Source organism: Hesperophylax consimilis, chromosome 27 (genome assembly GCF_061612785.1).
Source record: "Hesperophylax consimilis isolate HC1 chromosome 27, BYU_Hcon_1.0, whole genome shotgun sequence".
NCBI classification, from domain to species: domain Eukaryota; kingdom Metazoa; phylum Arthropoda; class Insecta; order Trichoptera; family Limnephilidae; genus Hesperophylax; species Hesperophylax consimilis.
Genome location: NC_142862.1, coordinates 13,489,658 through 13,508,067, shown reverse-complemented (window position 1 = coordinate 13,508,067; position 18,410 = coordinate 13,489,658). Strand labels below are relative to the sequence as shown.

Below are 18,410 nucleotides of genomic sequence, written 5' to 3'. Positions count from 1 at the left end.
ACAAGTATTAAATAAGAAAAGAATTTCTTTAAATTTAAAAGAGAGGTGTGATTAAAATTTGGCAATGGGTAAGATATTTTGAAAAGCCAATCAGTATTGGTTATTTCTAGTGGCAACCTTTTTTGTTCCATCCACGTATTATGAAAAAGAGAAGGGATAACAAGAAGAACAGAGGTCACCCACAAATGTGATAAACTCCGGACTTTGGATGGATGGGAGCCACTAAGAATCAGAAGTTACTGAATACATTTGAGAACAGCTTGGGTCAAAAACAAGATGCTAGAAGGCTCATAATGAAGAAGAAGAATGTGATGTGTAACAATAAATTTGTGGGAGAGGGTGTGAAAACAGTTAAGTCAGAAAATGCAGAAACATTTTTAAATCAATCAATTTGGCAAAAAATCCATATTTTGCTAAGGACAGTGAGAAAATTCCAAAGTTTCTGTGCACAGAAAGATGTATTTCTATTAAAACAATATATTTTTTGGGTTTCCTATAGAGAAAGCATTGAAAGAAGCACAACTTTCATGTGATAGATAGTACAAGTTAAACAGATTAAAAACAACAAAGGTAACAAACCAGCGTAGGTGTGTACCTTTCAGTGATTGGCGAATAAATTAATACGACAATAATATTCTATTCTTTGAAAATTAAATCTACTTACGAACAAGTCCTTTTTTAATGGTGTGAGAATAATTCCTGGCTTAATTTATACGTCTCGCCATAACTACACATACCGAAAGGTTTGGTTGATTTGCAAAAACCGAATTGACCTCTTTACAATTTGTTATGAGCAGTAAATAATCACTTTGTATTATGCTATTATTTATTTATTTATTTTATATTATAGAAATAAACAGAACATGATTTACAGAGATGAAACAATATACAGGAATAAGATACTTCATGTTGGGTACCTATGATATGTTTCCTTGTAATGTCTGCTAAGTGGAATGTTTATTCCTTAATTACCAGGTGACGTGTGTAATGTATGTGTGAGTGTTTTTGTGTATGTGTGTGTTTCTGTATGTATGCGCATTGAACAGTTTAAATTATTGACATGATGCCACGTTTGAATTTGGGCAGTGAATCCGAAAAAATGTCAATGTTAGAGTTAAGACAAATATTATTTAGAGTATGAAGAGCTCGGTTAATTGGCGAATTAGATGCTGCATTTTATACTTAAGCGCATGGAATAGCACTGTATGTCGTGTACGTCTCAAAGGTATGTTGAAGTTAATAAGGGACAGAAGTTCGAACTCTTATCTGTGGAATGCAATGTGATATTAGAGATATTCTTTTTACCATTTTTATATTTACACGGTTTGAATTCGCAGGAAACCATCATTGCCATGTTATTTCTTAAAATGTTCTGATGAGCACTAAACGCCAGTCAAAATAAGAATTATGTAATTTATTACAGAAATGCGCAAACCTCGCTGGTGGCAAATAGGACATCACGTGGTTTGCCTCAAGGCGTTCGAAATAAGACTCGTATTTGGCTTTGCGGCATTTCTATTTATTCAGACGTCAGTGGTTTGTATGGAAAAAAAATGTATTGGAAAGAAACAATGGAATTTCAAAAAAAGTTATTTAAAATAACTTTTTTACTTCAAACATGACGTAGAATCAATCACCTCCCAATGTTAATACACTTTACCAGACACTCTGTATAATTTTGTAACACAAGAGTCACATATTGTATATAATATTCTTATAATTTAAATACACACCTTCTCTTGTTCCTCGTCTCCATTCCCAAACTGCACTCGCTGGTAGATCTTGGCACCCAGTAGCGCTGACAGCAGCTTCCTGTGCACATCCTCCTTTCTCCGCAATACTTCTCCATCCTCACTGCTGCCTCCTCCACCAAAACTTGCACCGCCAGCAGCCGTCGATGATGTATTCAAGTTATTCGACTGCTCTACAGCGGCATTCCGTACTAAATTTGCAGTAGCAATAGCCGCAGATGATGTATTCAAGTTATTGGACTGCTCTAATGATGATGCACCAGCATTCCGTGCGAAGTTTGCAGTAGTAGTAGCGGCAGATGGTGTATTCAAGTTAATCAACCTCTCTAGACTGGCATTTCTCACAAAAATTGCAGTAGCAGATGACGTATTCAAGATATTCGACTGCTCTCCGCTGGCATGCCTCACAAAACTTACGGTGTTTGCTGTATCAGTTGTATTATTCGTATCCTTAATAGTAGCATTGGTCGCATTTATGTTAGATTGTTCTGGGTCTTCTCCGTTCCTCTGTTCCTGGCTGCCAAAGCTATTGTTCCTAGAGTGGAAGCGCTCTGGCGATGGCTGTGACTGCAGCTCGGCGCTGTTGGCCCGGCCGTACGCGTTTCGGGGGGGTGCAGAGACGGGTGGGGCGGTGGCAGGTGGCAAGGGGGTGGTGTTTGGGTGACGGGGAGTGGCCCTGCCCTCGATGATGAGGGTGCCAAGCTCTAGAAGGAGCGCGGCGCCCTGCACCGGCGGGGGTGCGGCATCACAGCTGTGCATCTGCAAAAGAAAAATATATATTAAATAATAAGAAGGTATCCACATTTTTTAATAAAATTTAATGCTAAATTATACATTTTACAGAAGGGATCATTTACGTAGAGAACAGTATGTTTCAGATCGAACCCGGCAGAGTGACATCAATAATTCCTGAGCTTATTATGGAGTGACATTTTATTTTCATAAAAACAAAAATAATAACATAGGGGTCCGGGTGGAGTGGAGTGCGGGTATTGGGATGAGTGACCAGTGGCGATATAGAACAGAAATATACATTTTTTGGTTTTATTTGAAAAAAACTATTTAAATTTGTTTGAACAGAAAAATAGAAAATAAATATGTTCAACCTCACAAGAGAGCACCTATCTGCACAGGGGAACTACATCGCCACCCGGTTGTGCAGCATTGTGAAGCGGGTTAAGGTAGGAGTTGTAGGAGGGATTTATTAATGCGGGTCTAGAAGAGGCCCGCATTTATATATTTCAAGAAATGTAACATTGGTAAAAAAAGGCAATACATAACAGGCTAATAATTTTAAACAATTTAATTTAAAACACTTTTGAATGTATTTGTGCACACAACTAGTTTGGAACACCCGCCCAAAGTCCCCTCTTGCCCTACAAATTTCTAAAGACACTGGGTCTGTAACGATGTTTATCATCTCCGTTTAAATTTAGACTCACAAATCAATTCGACAAAATTCTTTTCTTTGCTTTTGTGGCTCCGGACTAAGCGTTCAAAAAGAAGAAGATTTGTAAATGAAAATATTTAATAAAGCACAACTTTTATAAAACTAGCTGACATGTACCCGGCATTGCTTGGAGACTTTTCTCTACTTTCTATAAATATAATATGCATGTATTATACATATAAATCTTTCGGAAGAAATTCTCTAAATGAGAGTGAAAACCCTATAAAAATCTGTTGCGTATTTTAGATGAACTAAGCGCACAGACAGGCAGACGCGGATAACGACTTTATTTTATACTATTTAGAGAAAGAGCAAAAATCTCTCGGCAAATGTCTTAAATAGCATTTAAAGAACCACTCTGAATTTTAACTATGTAACATGTTAAATAACAGAAACAGACGTGTTTTTTTATAATTTTCGGAGCATACTTTGAAATGTATTTATATCGAGGGAATTTCATTTAATTACTTTTTCAGTTCGACAATTTTGCTTTCAGGCTAATTTGTTCGGTTTTGGAAACAACTCATACGATCTAACAGAAATCGCTGGGTCTTCAAGAAATCACCAAGCTTTATATTCAAATCTAGAAATTAACCACAGAACAATTAAAATGTGCACCTTTATGAAACCAAAGTTACCGTTCGCAATTTGAAAAAAAATTATGAGAATTTGCGAATTTTTTATTAATTAATTTTGTATGAAACGACAAAAGAGTGAGGTGACAGGAACGTTAGTTCAGTAATTTTATTTTTTTTTAACGTAAAGTGAGTTTTTTTTTTTTTAATTTTAATATTCCAAAAAATATATGTTTATTCGTAATAATAAAACATGAGAGCGTATTTTATCACTTTTCAAAAACAGTTTTTAGTTTTCGGATATGTTCAGAAATATTCCATTTATTTGGATTTAATTGCAAAGCGGAAATACGCCGACCATACGACAGAATGTGGCAGAGGCCTGGAGAGTTAAAAACTTAAAGCGGTCCAAGGAAAGTATGTTATAAATCGGTAGAAATTATGAATGTTTCTTACGGGTTGATTTTTTGTATTTCATATCGTTTGAATATTTTTATTGATTTTATTTAAATATTTAATAGAAATATATAATCTACATTAGCTGTTGTGACTAGACGCTGCGTGTCCATGTTATCTACAAATAAGACTACACAAGATAAATGTGTTATGTATTGTAGATAATACTAATATAGCTAATGCCCTCATAACGGGCGTGGAACTAACTGGTTTATTATCATCTTAGCAAGCAAACAAACAAACATAACATTCAATGTTTCGCATAACTACTCACTTTATAATGTTAAGGCGATGCCATACGTAGTAATGCAAAATCATGTGTTTTTGGTTTGAAAATTTGGTCGCCTAGAAATGTTTCAGATGTTTTAATTAAATACTACGAGTAGAATACATCTTGGCCTTTGAAATAATAGAGTATTTTTTAGATAAGTCTTTTTATAAGCCCAGAAAAAAATAATGTATAAGGCCTATGAAAACTGCTTTAAAGTTCAAAATCTCCTACCCATTTTAGGTTATGATTTTATTGTATAATGTGGCAAATTATTTATAAAATGATCGAAAAAAAAAATATTTATGCCTGAACATCCACAAAATAAAATAAAAGGCACTTTTTGGACATGTTTTTTTCTTGCATAAATCAAAACAGGCGAATGGTGTCAAGCGGAAATTTAAACTTTATCGCCATCTACGTAAGGGTTGTTTTTGATAGCGGCTCAATTTAAAATATTACACGACGTATTGCATCGCCTCATTCATTTAAAATCCGGAACAAAATTTTGCAATACGTAATGCATAAATGGCAAAAGAGCCTGTACGTCCATCGATAGAAACGCTTAAGTCCGGTGTTCGATCCTCTCTTTCTATCTCGCTACACAGACGTACGGAGACGACAGTTCCTCACAGAGAGAGAGAGAGAGAGAGAGAGAGAGAGAGAGAGAGAGAGAGAGAGAGAGAGAGAGAGAGAGAGAGAGAGAGAGAGAGAGAGAGAGAGAGAGAGAGAGAGAGAGAGAGAGAGAGAGAGAGAGAGAGAGAGAGAGAGAGAGAGAGAGAGAGAGAGAGAGAGAGAGAGAGAGAGAGAGAGAGAGAGAGAGAGAGAGAGAGAGAGATGTTTGTAGATATTTTGGCAATGGTCAACTTTGGCACTTTTCCTAGAGATGTCGTTATATTATTTACTTGCTGTGATCGCGACTTCCGCGTAATGTGACGTCATCGGGTCCGTTCAATGTCACGGCGGATGCAAGAATGGATACCCTTAGTCATAAATGTTAAATGTCCATTGTTATGAACGCGTTATGCAAACCCAACGCCCGTATAAAGTTTAAAATATTCACTTTTACATCCTTTAACCCTTAGTAGGCCAAGAAATCCACATTGCATTTTTTTTAATGTAATCGCACAAGAGTCCCAAATGCTCCCAATCATCTGGAGCCAGTGAGATTATGGCATCCCTAATTGGGTTATGTTGTGAGCAGTGGCGGCTCGTGGTTTTTGGTTATACTAGAGTGCTAATATTACAAAAAAATTGCATTTTTGATGTTGTAGCCGAAAAACCAATTTTTTGTATGAAGATTTTCAGGAAATCTGTGCGGTCAAACTGAAATTTCATGAAAATCTCCAAATAAAAAATCGAATATTCCAAAAGTTTATCGAATATTTCAAATATAGCACTATATCGCACTCATAAAAAAGTCACGAGCCGCCACTAGTTGTGAAGCTGATGGTAGTGGAGAGGGGAAAAATGGGAAAAGGAAGGTGGGAAAGTACCTGGCTATTCAGATCTGGTCACCAACACGGCCAAAGCCATTTCAAGCGACGTTTCAAGTCTGAATGGTAGTCTTACACCAGAGCGATACTGAAAGTATCTCCCACTCTGGAACGCGCCGCAAATATACTATATATTATGTATTTTAAATGAGTAATTTGTGAAATAACACCAATTAATCGGCTTTCTAGTAGGGAGTGTTTATTCCTCGTTTAAAAAGTTATTTAATAGTAGTATTTTGCGACTAGCACATCGCACTTGCCTCGAAGCTCCTAGCACAACATATTTTATTCGTTTGACAAGGGCATAATGTACAAGTCTCGTAAAATAATTCTAGCTTGTCTAATCGTCACGAGCAAATATGATTATGAATATAAGAGAAAAAGCGCGTCCGTAATCTTCCCTGTCAAATGTCACAATTCCGATTTTCATAAGTCAGATATAGTAAGTACCAATCCACCATTTTTTTAATTATTCATCAAATTTTAAAGATTAAATTCAAGTTCTGTTAATATTTCAGTTTTGTGAAACAACTGGCCAATAATGATATTATAATAACAAAATTTAAGTAGAACCTTCACAGAACTTGAAAATCAACTTTGAAATTTGACGAATTGTTCAAATTCTTTGACTACCCATCCTTATTTTTATTGTGAAGAACGCTTATTTATTTAGCTTGAAAATACAGGGTTTTCCAATAAGAGGTGTTATTTTAAATAGCCCGCTATTTCGGTAGATGTTACTCTTGAAGCTGTCATTTTTTGACATTTGGCAAGTAGAAACTACACCATTAATAGAAATGGAACGATACACGCTTCAACAACGCATTGAAATTATTAAAATTCACATGAGTGAATCAAATGCAAATCATCTTGAGTGATGAGGCCCATTTCCACCTCGGTGGCTTCGTCAACAAGCAAAATTGTCGCATCTGGGGCTCGGAAAACCCAAGAGTTATTGTTAAAAAGCCTCTCTATCCTCAACATGTGACTGTTTGGCGCGGTTTATGGTCCGGCGGAGTCATTGGACCTTACTTTTTCGAAAATGAGGCTGGAGCAACAGTTACGGTGAATGGATTGCGCTATCGAGAGATGATTAATGATTTTTTATGGCTGGAATTGGATAGTATTGATCTGGACAACGTTAACTTTCAACAAGACGGCGCTACGTGCCACACAAGCAACGAAACCATTGATCTTTTACGATTGAATATCAAAATAACACCTCTTATTGGCAAACCCTGTATAATAAAACTCAATAATAGTTTCGTGAGTCTTCATTATATTATATCAAGGATGACGTCGAAAAGCATCTCAAGAGGTTAGTTTCGGTATATTATTACGGAGCGGTAGATACTCTCAGTATCGCCTTGGTGGAAGTCCACCATTGAGATTCGGAACGTTGCTTGAAATGGCATTAGCCGTGTTCGGAGACCAGACCTGAATAGTCAGGTAGGTACTTCCCAACCTTCCTCTTCCCTATCTCCTTCCCCTCTCTACTCCCTTCAGCCTCACAAAACACCCAACGACTGACCCACTGGCTGCGAGCTGCTTGATGGACTGCTTGTTTCCGATTTCCTTGGAAGCGTGACTCGCGGCATCGTCCATTCACCAACGCACGTTCACCGCAATGGCGAAATGTCTTGCCAAGAATGTTTATTTATTTATGTTTCTGATTTCCAACTAACACAAGTCACAAGTTCGTTGTTCGTCCCGACTACTGGGAACTAGGAACTCGTGCACCCTCCTCAGGGTTTGTCAACCCCGTTTGATCAACTGGACAGAAAACAAAGTATTTTATTTCATTAGATAATATAGGCGAAGCTACAACTAAATCACTATTTTGATCAATCTTTAAAACTAATTGGTGTACATTATGAATACCAAAAAATAATCTTTAGATAAATTGAAGGTTTTCCTATCGTTTCGCTTGAGTAAAATACAAACAGAAAAATAAATTACTCAATAAAAAATATAAAAATGTAAACTAGTAAAAATAATATTTTTTCAATAGAAATGTATGGACGCGTAAAGGAAACAACTTTTAAAAAATACAGTATTATAGCTAAGATAATCTGTGACAGTTTCACTTTTCACTTGATTAAATTTTTTGCTTTCTTATAAAATTATTTACAAAATAAGTAAAAAACAGTTTTGTGCTGGAAATCGAAGGTTTCTAGACTCCGTTTGTCAAGCGATTTTAATGTAAAACCTATCACTCTCAAACGAAAAATATGAATAGGAAAAACGGAAAAAGATTCGATCATCTTTTTTTGCTTCGCATTTCTCGTCTGAGAGACTATTACTAACTATTTACTTCAATGATTAAATTTCTATTTGGTTAATTTTTATCTCCATTGAACGATTTAATTTTTCTTAAGAAATGCATGTTTAAACTCTTAGAGCAAAGAAGAAAACAGGAAGTGTCTTCCACACAAATGTAAACAGAAACAAATTATCCATTTTTCCCAAATAGCCAAGCGCTCTGTCTCATTTGCACTTGGTTGACATCGTAGATCTCTCATCCCATTTTAAATTCATAAACGCAATTTTGTATTGGAAATTTAAGGCTCAATTTAACAAATATTTGGATTACGAAACACGCCCACTTGGCGTTTCTTGTGTTCTTATTTATTATACGCTTAAACCTAACAATTTATTCCACACATTATCGGCAAAACACGCAACAAATGCAATTATTACACTTTCACTGATAATTTAGTACTTATCATCGAGCCTATTTAATACACGGAAAATTAAAACCGCAACAAAGTTAGCTAAAACTACTTTCTTCCAATTGCTGTTGTGTCATTATTCTACATTTTCTGTTTTCTTACTTTTATCTAAGTAATTACAGTCTAAATTGTTAATTACATATAATTTACACAAACTTTGTTGACTCTCTAAAAAATAAAAATTACGATAATGAAGGTATTTTATATTGAATAAATTTTCTACGCCAGTTTAAAATGTGCCATTTTCGATTTGGCGCAAAACGACATGTTCGTTTTTATTCGTGAATAAGCTGTGTCTCTGTAGCTCAGACAGTCGTCAGTGTAGATAGAAAAACAATAGCGCGATTTGCTTTTACGTCTAACAGACAGCGCTGTTTTTTAAAAAACACGTTTTACCTGACATCTTCATAATATAGGTATATAAAAACATAATATAGGTATATAAAAACATAATATAGGTATATAAAAACATAATATAGGTATATAAAAACATAATATAGGTATATAAAAACATAATATAGGTATATAAAAACATAATATAGGTATATAAAAACATAATATAGGTATATAAAAACACACGCATATTTGAATGCAACTTTGCGTCAAAATTTCAAAGCAATCGGTGAATAACTTCAGCAGATTTAATATTTTTAACAAACGAATATCTACAATTTTTATTTATATAGTAGATAGATTCGGCGGTGTAAATATAAAAAAAATATATTATATTTAGGGCTATTAAACAGTGTGACCTATTACATAAATGTCTTAAAAATGTTAAATTACTTTCTGTTTACTGTGGTATGTTAAAAAATATCAAAACATTCTTGTGACGTCACAATGAACCCAACAGCTGTCCAATCATAGCACCTGCCGTGATGTGTCAATGAGGCTCGTAAATCAGTATCGTGTTTACGTAAATAAATATTAACAGCCTTACTAATAAATGTGTTATAAAATTTACGCAAATGATAAACACTCATTTACGATCGTTTTTCAGTTATTTAAAATTTAAAACACGAGTAAGTTATTAAGGCCGTAAATAATAATATATCCTATATATTTTTAAGATTATTTAGTTTTTTTCTGTATTTTCAAATTTATTACGAATCTCAGAGTATTGGTAATTCCGGTTAAAAGGGGGATTTCAGGCCTTACCAATGATTTAACAGGTTTCTTGACAAACTTTTAGTAAATTACAAATATATTATCATGATATCACACGTATTATCAAAGAAAATCGCCTTGATAACATATCATGACGTAATGCAAATATATTTTCATGAACACGTGTTCCGACTTCATGAAAATATATTCGTAATTTACTAAAAGTTTATCGGGAAGCCTGTTAATTCATTCGCAAGGCCTGCAATCTGTTAACCGGAATTACAATTCAATTTATTAATTTAAAAATGTGTATATTCTTAGGTAATAGGCATTAAAATCGCTTAACAGACTGAGTCTAGAAACGTTCGATTTCAAGCACAAAACTGGTTTTTATTTATTTTGTAAATATTTTTAAAAGAAAGCAAAAAAGTTAATCAAGTAAAACTGTCACAGATAATCTTAGCTATAATGATGTATTTTTTTAAGTTGTTTCCTTTACGCTTCCATACATTTCTATTGAAAAAATATTTTTTTTAGTAGTTTACATTTATATTTTTTATTTTACTCAAGCGAAACGATAGGAAAACCTTCAATCTATCTAAAGCATATTTTTGAGTATCCATAATGTACACCAATTCGATATAAATATTAATCAAAATAGTGATTTGGCATTAAGCTTCGCCTTAATAAATTAGCAAATACATAATATTTTTTCTCCGTAGACGTATGGCTCGAAATATAATTATTATTGTGCACCCATATCTTAAGTTAACAGCGACAATTACAACCACAATGTTGTGGCGACTTGTTTATTCAGTATTGTTTTCACGAACTCATCGTTTTCCAACTTTAACGAAATTAAGTTAGGTAAGAAATAGTTGAGCTAAGACCAAACACGTTATGCTAGATTAGCTTAGGTTAGATTACGAATTTGACCTCGGCACCTTTATTTATTTTTATTTACTCTGTGTTTTCATTTATACAATAATAATTTTCATACTAAAATCGATTTTCGATATTCATTCATTCGTTATTCATTTAGGACGGATTGTTTCACAGAATTTGAACAAACCATCAAATTTCAAAGTTAAAATTCAAATGCTGTGATAGTCCTTTTCAACTTCTGTTATTATTTCATCATGGGCCAGTGGTTTCATAGTACTTGGATAATAACAGAACTTGAATAGGACTTTCACAGAACTTGAAATTTAACTTTGAATTTTGGTTCAAATTCTGTGAAACAGTTATTCCTAGGTATGTACTTGTTCGTTGTCGCTGTTTATTTTGTAAAACTCCATTTTTAAATGTATAATTAAAAATTTTAAATGAAATTAAACTTCGCTAAGGTGTATGTACTTATTTTGAGAGTGACAACTGTTTCTCCTTCTCGGGGATGTCGTAAAACATGTAGATAAGATCGTATTGCAACGAAAATAATTGATAAGGAAAAAAATCATAATAAAACTAAAACTATGCTTTCTCTGCTATTCTCGTGCTTTTAAAGATGTCACTGATTAGATTGGAGGGAGTAAGCAATCCTTTGCCACAGTTAACTCTGTTGGCGACAAGCAGTCTGTCAGTCAGGGCTGTGTGTTGGTGTTGGTTCGTTAGTTGTGCACAATATATATTGTTCTGTACACGTACTGAGATTGGTAACGTAATGCCACGCCAAATAATAAAACACGTAAGCAAGTGGTATGTGTAAGTGTGTACACAGTACAGTGTGTGGCATTCATACTGCAAACAGCGAAATAATACCATACACTAAGCTGTATAAACATGTTAACGAGAAGACAGAGTTCGAATGATGTCCCATGAAAAAGCATGAAATGAATGTGTTCAGTATTTTTTTTAAAACATTAAAGATATGTCCCTAGTCTATTCGAGCATTTTCAGGACTCGAGAAAACTTAGTAATTTGGTGGGCGGGTTTGGTTACCGCCGCCCCCTAAACCGTTTGTTGGATAACCAACACCTCGTCATAGATCACGACAAGTGGTTCGCTACGTTTGGTGATTCAGCAGGGGTGCTCGGGTTCATCGAGGAAGGTGTGTTCAGGATGCGCCTGCCCTCGACCTGCGTGGCGTGCCAGATCGAGAAAGGCTGGTTTGGGGAGACCCTTTGACCTCTCCAAGTGCCTCTCGACTCATCGCCTTGCGCCGCAGCGGAAGGGATATATTTATACGTCACTCCTACAGACACTGATCCATTAGATTCTTACCCACCCCTCATACCCTTTTCCTTCCCTTAACTTCCTATCCTTAAAAAGCCTTCCACGCAGCATCCCTAAAGATGACATAGGCCCAGAGGGGAAATTATTTTCCCCCGGGCCTCCCGTGTGGGACTTTTCGCGTTAAATGTTTTCGTCTTAAGCAATTTCCACGGTATTTTAATTCAAAGTTGTATTTGAGGAAAACAAAATAGGGCATCGTTGAATTATTTATAAGAGAATACTTTATTACTAATGCAGAATTGAAATGAAGAAGATAAAAGTTGATTTGAAATACTGACAAGAGCAAATCTATTAATTTTAAACATCTTTTATGTGAGTTGCGTGTTTGCTCAACACGTGTGTCAACGATCTTCAATACTTTCTCGACCAAATTTTCATTTTTACACATGCACAAATAAACATAATTTAATCTTAATTTGGCCTTGACGTTTACAAATTATTGCAGAGGACTGTAAAATACACATACACCTAAAACCAATAATATACATATTACCATAAGCACAGTGTTGGTGAGAACGTGTTTTAGTTTGTTGGTATGCAAAATCATAAATAAAACATAATATTATATACCTATAATACCAACGGCACGAGCTAAATTGAGTGCAGAGTACGGCTTGTGTTGGAAAGACTGCGTTATGCAATAGTAGAGTGGAGAAAATGATTTATTTCCAAGGTAAAAACATATATAGTTATTAGGTAGGTCATTGGTATTTGGTACATGTAATATTATATTGCACACAGATAAATCATAATATTTGAGAAACCTACTGATTGGTCACATTCAATAACATCAGAACGAATTTGTGGTAGGAACTTTATTCTCAATATTTGAAAGTGTTCCATTTTTTAAATTTGCAATAAACTAAGGCAAGGGAGTAAGTAGAAGGGTGGGAAGTAGGAACTTTATTATGAAAATTTGAAAGTGTTCCATTTTTTAAATTTGTAATAAACTAAGGCAAGGGAGTAGTAGTAGGGTGGGAAGTAGGAACTTTATTATCAAAATTTGAAAGTGTTCCATTTTTTAAATTTGTAATAAACTAAGGCAAGGGAGTAAGTAGTAGGGTGGGAAGTAGGAACTTTATTATCAAAATTTGAAAGTGATCCATTTTTGGAATTGCATTAAACTAAGGAACGGGGCTTCGAAAGCCGGATTTTTTTTGGGACAGTTTAGAGGAGTAAAATTGTTTAAGAGATTTTTTTACATTACCTCCACACAGGAGAGCCTGACGAAAATAATTTCTCTCATCTTTGGGGATGCTGTGTGAAGGGTTTTTTTAAGGAAAGGAAGGAAGAAGATAAGGAAAGGAAAATGTGTGAGGAGTCAAGAGAGTCTAGCTGAAGAGGACAAAAGATCTCCCTTAACCAGTCTCTCTAAATCGGTCCGCCACAGAGAGTAGATGGGCAGACGCCTCCGCCGCCAAGACCTGGACAATCCTATGAACCCGGGCACTCCTTTTAAGTTACCAAACGTAGCGAACCACTTGGAGTGACCTATGGTGTTGGTAAAGTGTTGGTTATCTAATAAATGGTTAAATATGTATTCATTTTTTTGCGAATACACGAATCGAATTAGACAATATTTATTTTAGTATTTTGTTAATTAGTAATAATTGCGATGAATGTATTTTTGCCTTCGACGCTAATGATAAAATTCTGCGTTATTTTCCATTATTTATAATGTGTAGATATATTTGATACTGAGTAAATATTTATGTGCATACTCTGGTTTCAAAGTACATAATTAGAAATGTAAATTATTTACAAATCATTATCTTGCATATTATCTTGATATTCGTGAATGCATTTTGCGTCGAACATTTTCATTTATTTACAATTCATTTGCTTGGTTAAAGTTATATAAAATTCTGGTGGTAGTTTGATAAAACCAGTATAGATTTCGACTGAAAATATTTCTATTTTAATTAGATATTTTTCGGGGTTAGAATACATATTGGTTGATATTATCTTATTCTTCGATTTAATTAATTAAATATAAGCTTAAAAATTGAGCTTATTAAATTATTATGTAATATTAAATGAATACAATGTTAGAACTTGTAGTGATCAATAAAAATATAAATTTCAAAAAGGAATTCCACCATGAATAATTAACTAACAAACTGACAATCACGTATTTTAAATCTGCAGGGGTAGGCAGAGAGGACGGACCAAACCAAACCACTCCTTGTCTCATTCACATTCGTACATCGTCTCAAACATTCTGACTCTTGACATGGCCCGACTCGAGACCCAACCCTCGATTTCTGTCATTCACATTTGCGTCATATATTCTCCTTACACTCCTTTCTTCGCTCCACATGCCCAAACCATCGGAGCGTCCCTTTCTTAATCTTTCTTATTATACTTACATCAACCTTCCATTATTTGCACGATTAAATTTCTCACACGATCATAGATGGTTTTACACACATACGCCTCAGAGATCTCATTTCTACAGCATTCAGTCTACTTTCATCCTTCTCTGCCAGTTCCATGCCTCACTGCCATACATCAGGGTAGGTACCAGCACTCCATTCTGGTCTGCTAGCTAGCTTCTTTGGTCATTTTTTGTTAGCATTCCGCCCTCCATTAACCCTTCTTTCAATATCTCTATTAGCCTTCCTCTGACTCTCCCAACAAACACAAATAATTAATGGTATCAAAATTAATGTTTCGATTATCACGGTGTTTCTTTTATCATAATGTTTCAGTTATCACGGTGTTTCTTTTATCACAATGTTTCAGTTATCACGGTGTTTCTTTTATCATAATGCTTCAGTTATCACGGTGTTTCTTTTATCACAATGTTTCAGTTATCAGTGTTATCACGGTGTTTCTTTTATCATAATGTTTCCATTAGATTATGGCAGTTGCTAATAACAATAACGCACAATAACTAACTGATTTATTTTACAACTAAACGGGCCATGTAAAATAAATTGTTCAATAATAACGTACACATTTATACCTTATATGCGCGAATATCATATTTGGCACATATCGCAATGGCCTTGGTTTAATGCATTGTCGGACATTAAAAATCTGTAACTAGGCCAGTGGCAATAAAAGAATATCGTTTCGATTTATCAATAGATTATTATAGAATTATCATAAAATTACCTATTTCAACATAATACTAGCAGCTAGTAGTAGTTCTGTGAACAGTTAAGCAGACATCGCGTTCAAAATTTCCTCTGAAATCATAAGATCTGGAGGAGGCCCACCACTTCCCCGCCCTGTTTTAGGTACTGATGGTACCCCTTCAGAGCTCTCGCAGGGACGCTAATTTAAGATCTATGACAATTCTTTTTCAAACTTTATTCATACAGGTATGTACCTTAATAACTCCGTCAAAGTTAGCCATCCAGTCAAAGAAAGGCTTGCTTCCACAGACATAGGAATTATGTCTATGCTTGCTTCAATATAAAATGGATGCAGCAGATTTTCTAAACAGGAAACGGGACGTACAAACAAATTTACACACAGATGAAATGCCAAAAGATTAAGTCAAAACAGTACGAAAACAGTAAGAGAAAACTTACTGATATGACGTACTGTTCAAAAATCTGGTCAAATTATTCGTTTTCCTATTAAAAATGTGACTGCGGGCATATAACGAATGAATTGAAAGAGTTCCTAACGAAGTATTAGTCAAAAGCAAATGTTTTGTGAGGACGGCGAAACACGTGTTCATACAAAGACTGATATTTTATCTATTTATAAATTACGTGGTTTTTTAATTGACATTTACAAGGCATTGATACGTTGAATCACCATACAAGGAAACTGCCTTTTTCATGATAACCAATACATTATAGTTATTTTGAACAAATGGTGAACAATATAAAGTTAATTATAAAATAAAGGCTATTATATATTTATACTGGAATTCATTAATAAAATCCTAAAAATAGCCAAAATGAAAAATTCATATTTCGCGCCCTAACTTAACACTTTACGGTTTACTTTAAAAATTATTTTTTATTTTTTATAAGTAATTAGGTTGAGTGTTAATCGATAGATGGCGGTAGTCATAAAGCTCCCTACGGAGTCCGTCAGATGTCGCTAGATTGTAACAGGTAATTGCGAGATTATAGGTGGAGCAAGCTCCTGGGGCGCAAAGAATTACCTACCCTCAGATAACGAACAGTGTAGTTTAACCAGACCTTTTATTGTAACGTAAATAAACGCAATTATATTAAGAACCTTTACTAATTTAAAGAGTTCCCAACACCCGAAGTCTGCATAAGTAAAGGCAGATATAACGTATATGAACGATTTGAAGTAAAAAATTAAGTAAAAATGTGGTTAGCGTTTTTAACACCATTTTACACGTTTGATATTAAAATTTTATTATTTGAAAACAGAATTGATTATTTTAAATTCATACACCGGAAAGATAATGTTATCTAGTTTCTATAACAGAGTTTGTTCATACGGAAAATTAGAAAAAAAAATTATATAGCGCATTTGAAACACACAGAAAACATTGCAAACTGAACAAAAGAGTTAAGTACTGAAGGGTTAAGAGTGAGTAGAAGTAGTTTTCCCGTGATATTGAATATAACCTACAGTATAATATATTTATGTGTATGTTGATATGGCTTTCAGTTGCCATGCGGGTTAACTAGGTCACAGCCAGCTGGCTTCGGAAGGGCGAATGCAATAGAAACAGAAATAGAAGTGTAAGAAACAGCGAGGTGCATTTTCTAAAACTGCAATGTTGTATTCGACGGTCATTGCATCACATTACGGATAAAATGCTGTCTATGCCAATGATAAATATTTCAAATAGTCATTCATAATATTCAGTGTCCTAGAGTCAGCTGCGAAGCAACTAGGTATCAATCAGATTCTGCAGTTTTATCAGGGCTGTCTATATAAATGTTCGAGTGTTCAAAATCTTAAATCTCCTAAAGTTCTTCATCGATTGCTTTGAAATTTTGATACAACGTTGCATTCGAATACGCGTGTGTTTTTATATACCTATATTACATAGATGTCAACTGTGATAGGTAAAAACATGCTTTAAAAAAAACAGCGCCATCTGTTGGACGTAAAAGCAAAACGCGCTTTTGTTTCTCTATCTGCACAGACAGACTCAGCCACAGCAACGCGTGGCGTGGTACAGCTAGTGATAAATATTTCGGTAAATATACAGAAAATAGGGACATTCTTAACATCCGCACATTTTATTAAAAACACTTTTAATCAAAATAATTAAATATTGATAAAAATTTGAAACAGAAAAGATACGGTCACATCTGGGACTTGAACCCAGAACCTGCTCTACCAACTGAGCTAATACGACCCTATCTCATTCGGTCATATTTAACTGTATCATACTTCGAATAAGAACTACCAACATTATCTTCATTTTTTCTCATCGCTCTTTTTATCAGTTAGATCAGGGGTGCTCAAACTTGAACTGCTGGCGATCTACCTCAATATTATTAACGTTGACGTTGCATAATTGCATGGCCACGAATCACACATTTGGAGGAACGACAGAAATTAGTTCGCAATATGCATTTTTTTAGTCAAGGTAGGTGGAGGTCTGCACTAAAAAGTCGATGAAAAAACTTAAATTTATTCAAAATTGCAAGTTTTTTGGTTCTTACAAAAAACAAACGAGTTCTAGTTTCTAAACTAAACTAAATAATGACTTTGGATGTTGAAGCGTGGCACTGCATGTCCTCAGCATACTTTTCATACGATGGTACGTAATTACCGAGTGCTAATCGCAAGTACGATGACATATGTTCGTCAGTTAGTCGATTGCGATATTTTGACTTAATTATCTTCATTTCAGAAAATGCAGACTCGCACAAGTAAGTTGACCTAAACATTGCGAATACGAAATTTGCCAGCTGTTCCAGAAAACTCCGTTCAGTAACTCAGTCTGCTACAAGCTACAAATAAATAATAAAAAAGAAGGATTGAAAAATGGGAAATTTTCTCGAGATCGACTCAAAAAGCACTCGAGATCGACCGGTCGATCGCGATCGACTGTTTGAGCACCCCTGAGTTAGATAATAATGTAATGATGAATTGTTCAACACAAAGCGAACAGTTTCATGCGAAAATGAACGCCATAATTTATTCATTTATACGCTTATAAAGGCTTTTACATAGAAGTAATACATTAAATCATAAGTACACCGAGTAGGTACGTAGGAGAATACGTGTACATGTTACAGAGGAAATAAAAATAATTTGTATATTTATAATTATCAAGCAAGTACAAAAGATACACATAGCTGAAGTGATGAACTGAGTGGTAAAATGAGAACATTATGAAAAATAATAAAATAGAAATTATCTTGCTTGGCCTTTGAAATAG

General features: G+C 34.6%; 1 protein-coding gene across 2 annotated transcripts in view; it reads right to left on the bottom strand.

Annotated features, from left to right (window-relative positions):
* Window positions 1-18,410, bottom strand: part of atos (atos homolog atossa) — a 140,416-nt gene that overhangs the window by 12,570 nt on the left and 109,436 nt on the right. For both annotated transcript variants that reach the window (XM_089647737.1, XM_089647736.1), the window contains one exon: window positions 1,734-2,510. In XM_089647737.1, the coding sequence (XP_089503863.1) occupies window positions 1,734-2,510 (777 nt within the window). The remainder of the gene's footprint in view (window positions 1-1,733; window positions 2,511-18,410) is intronic.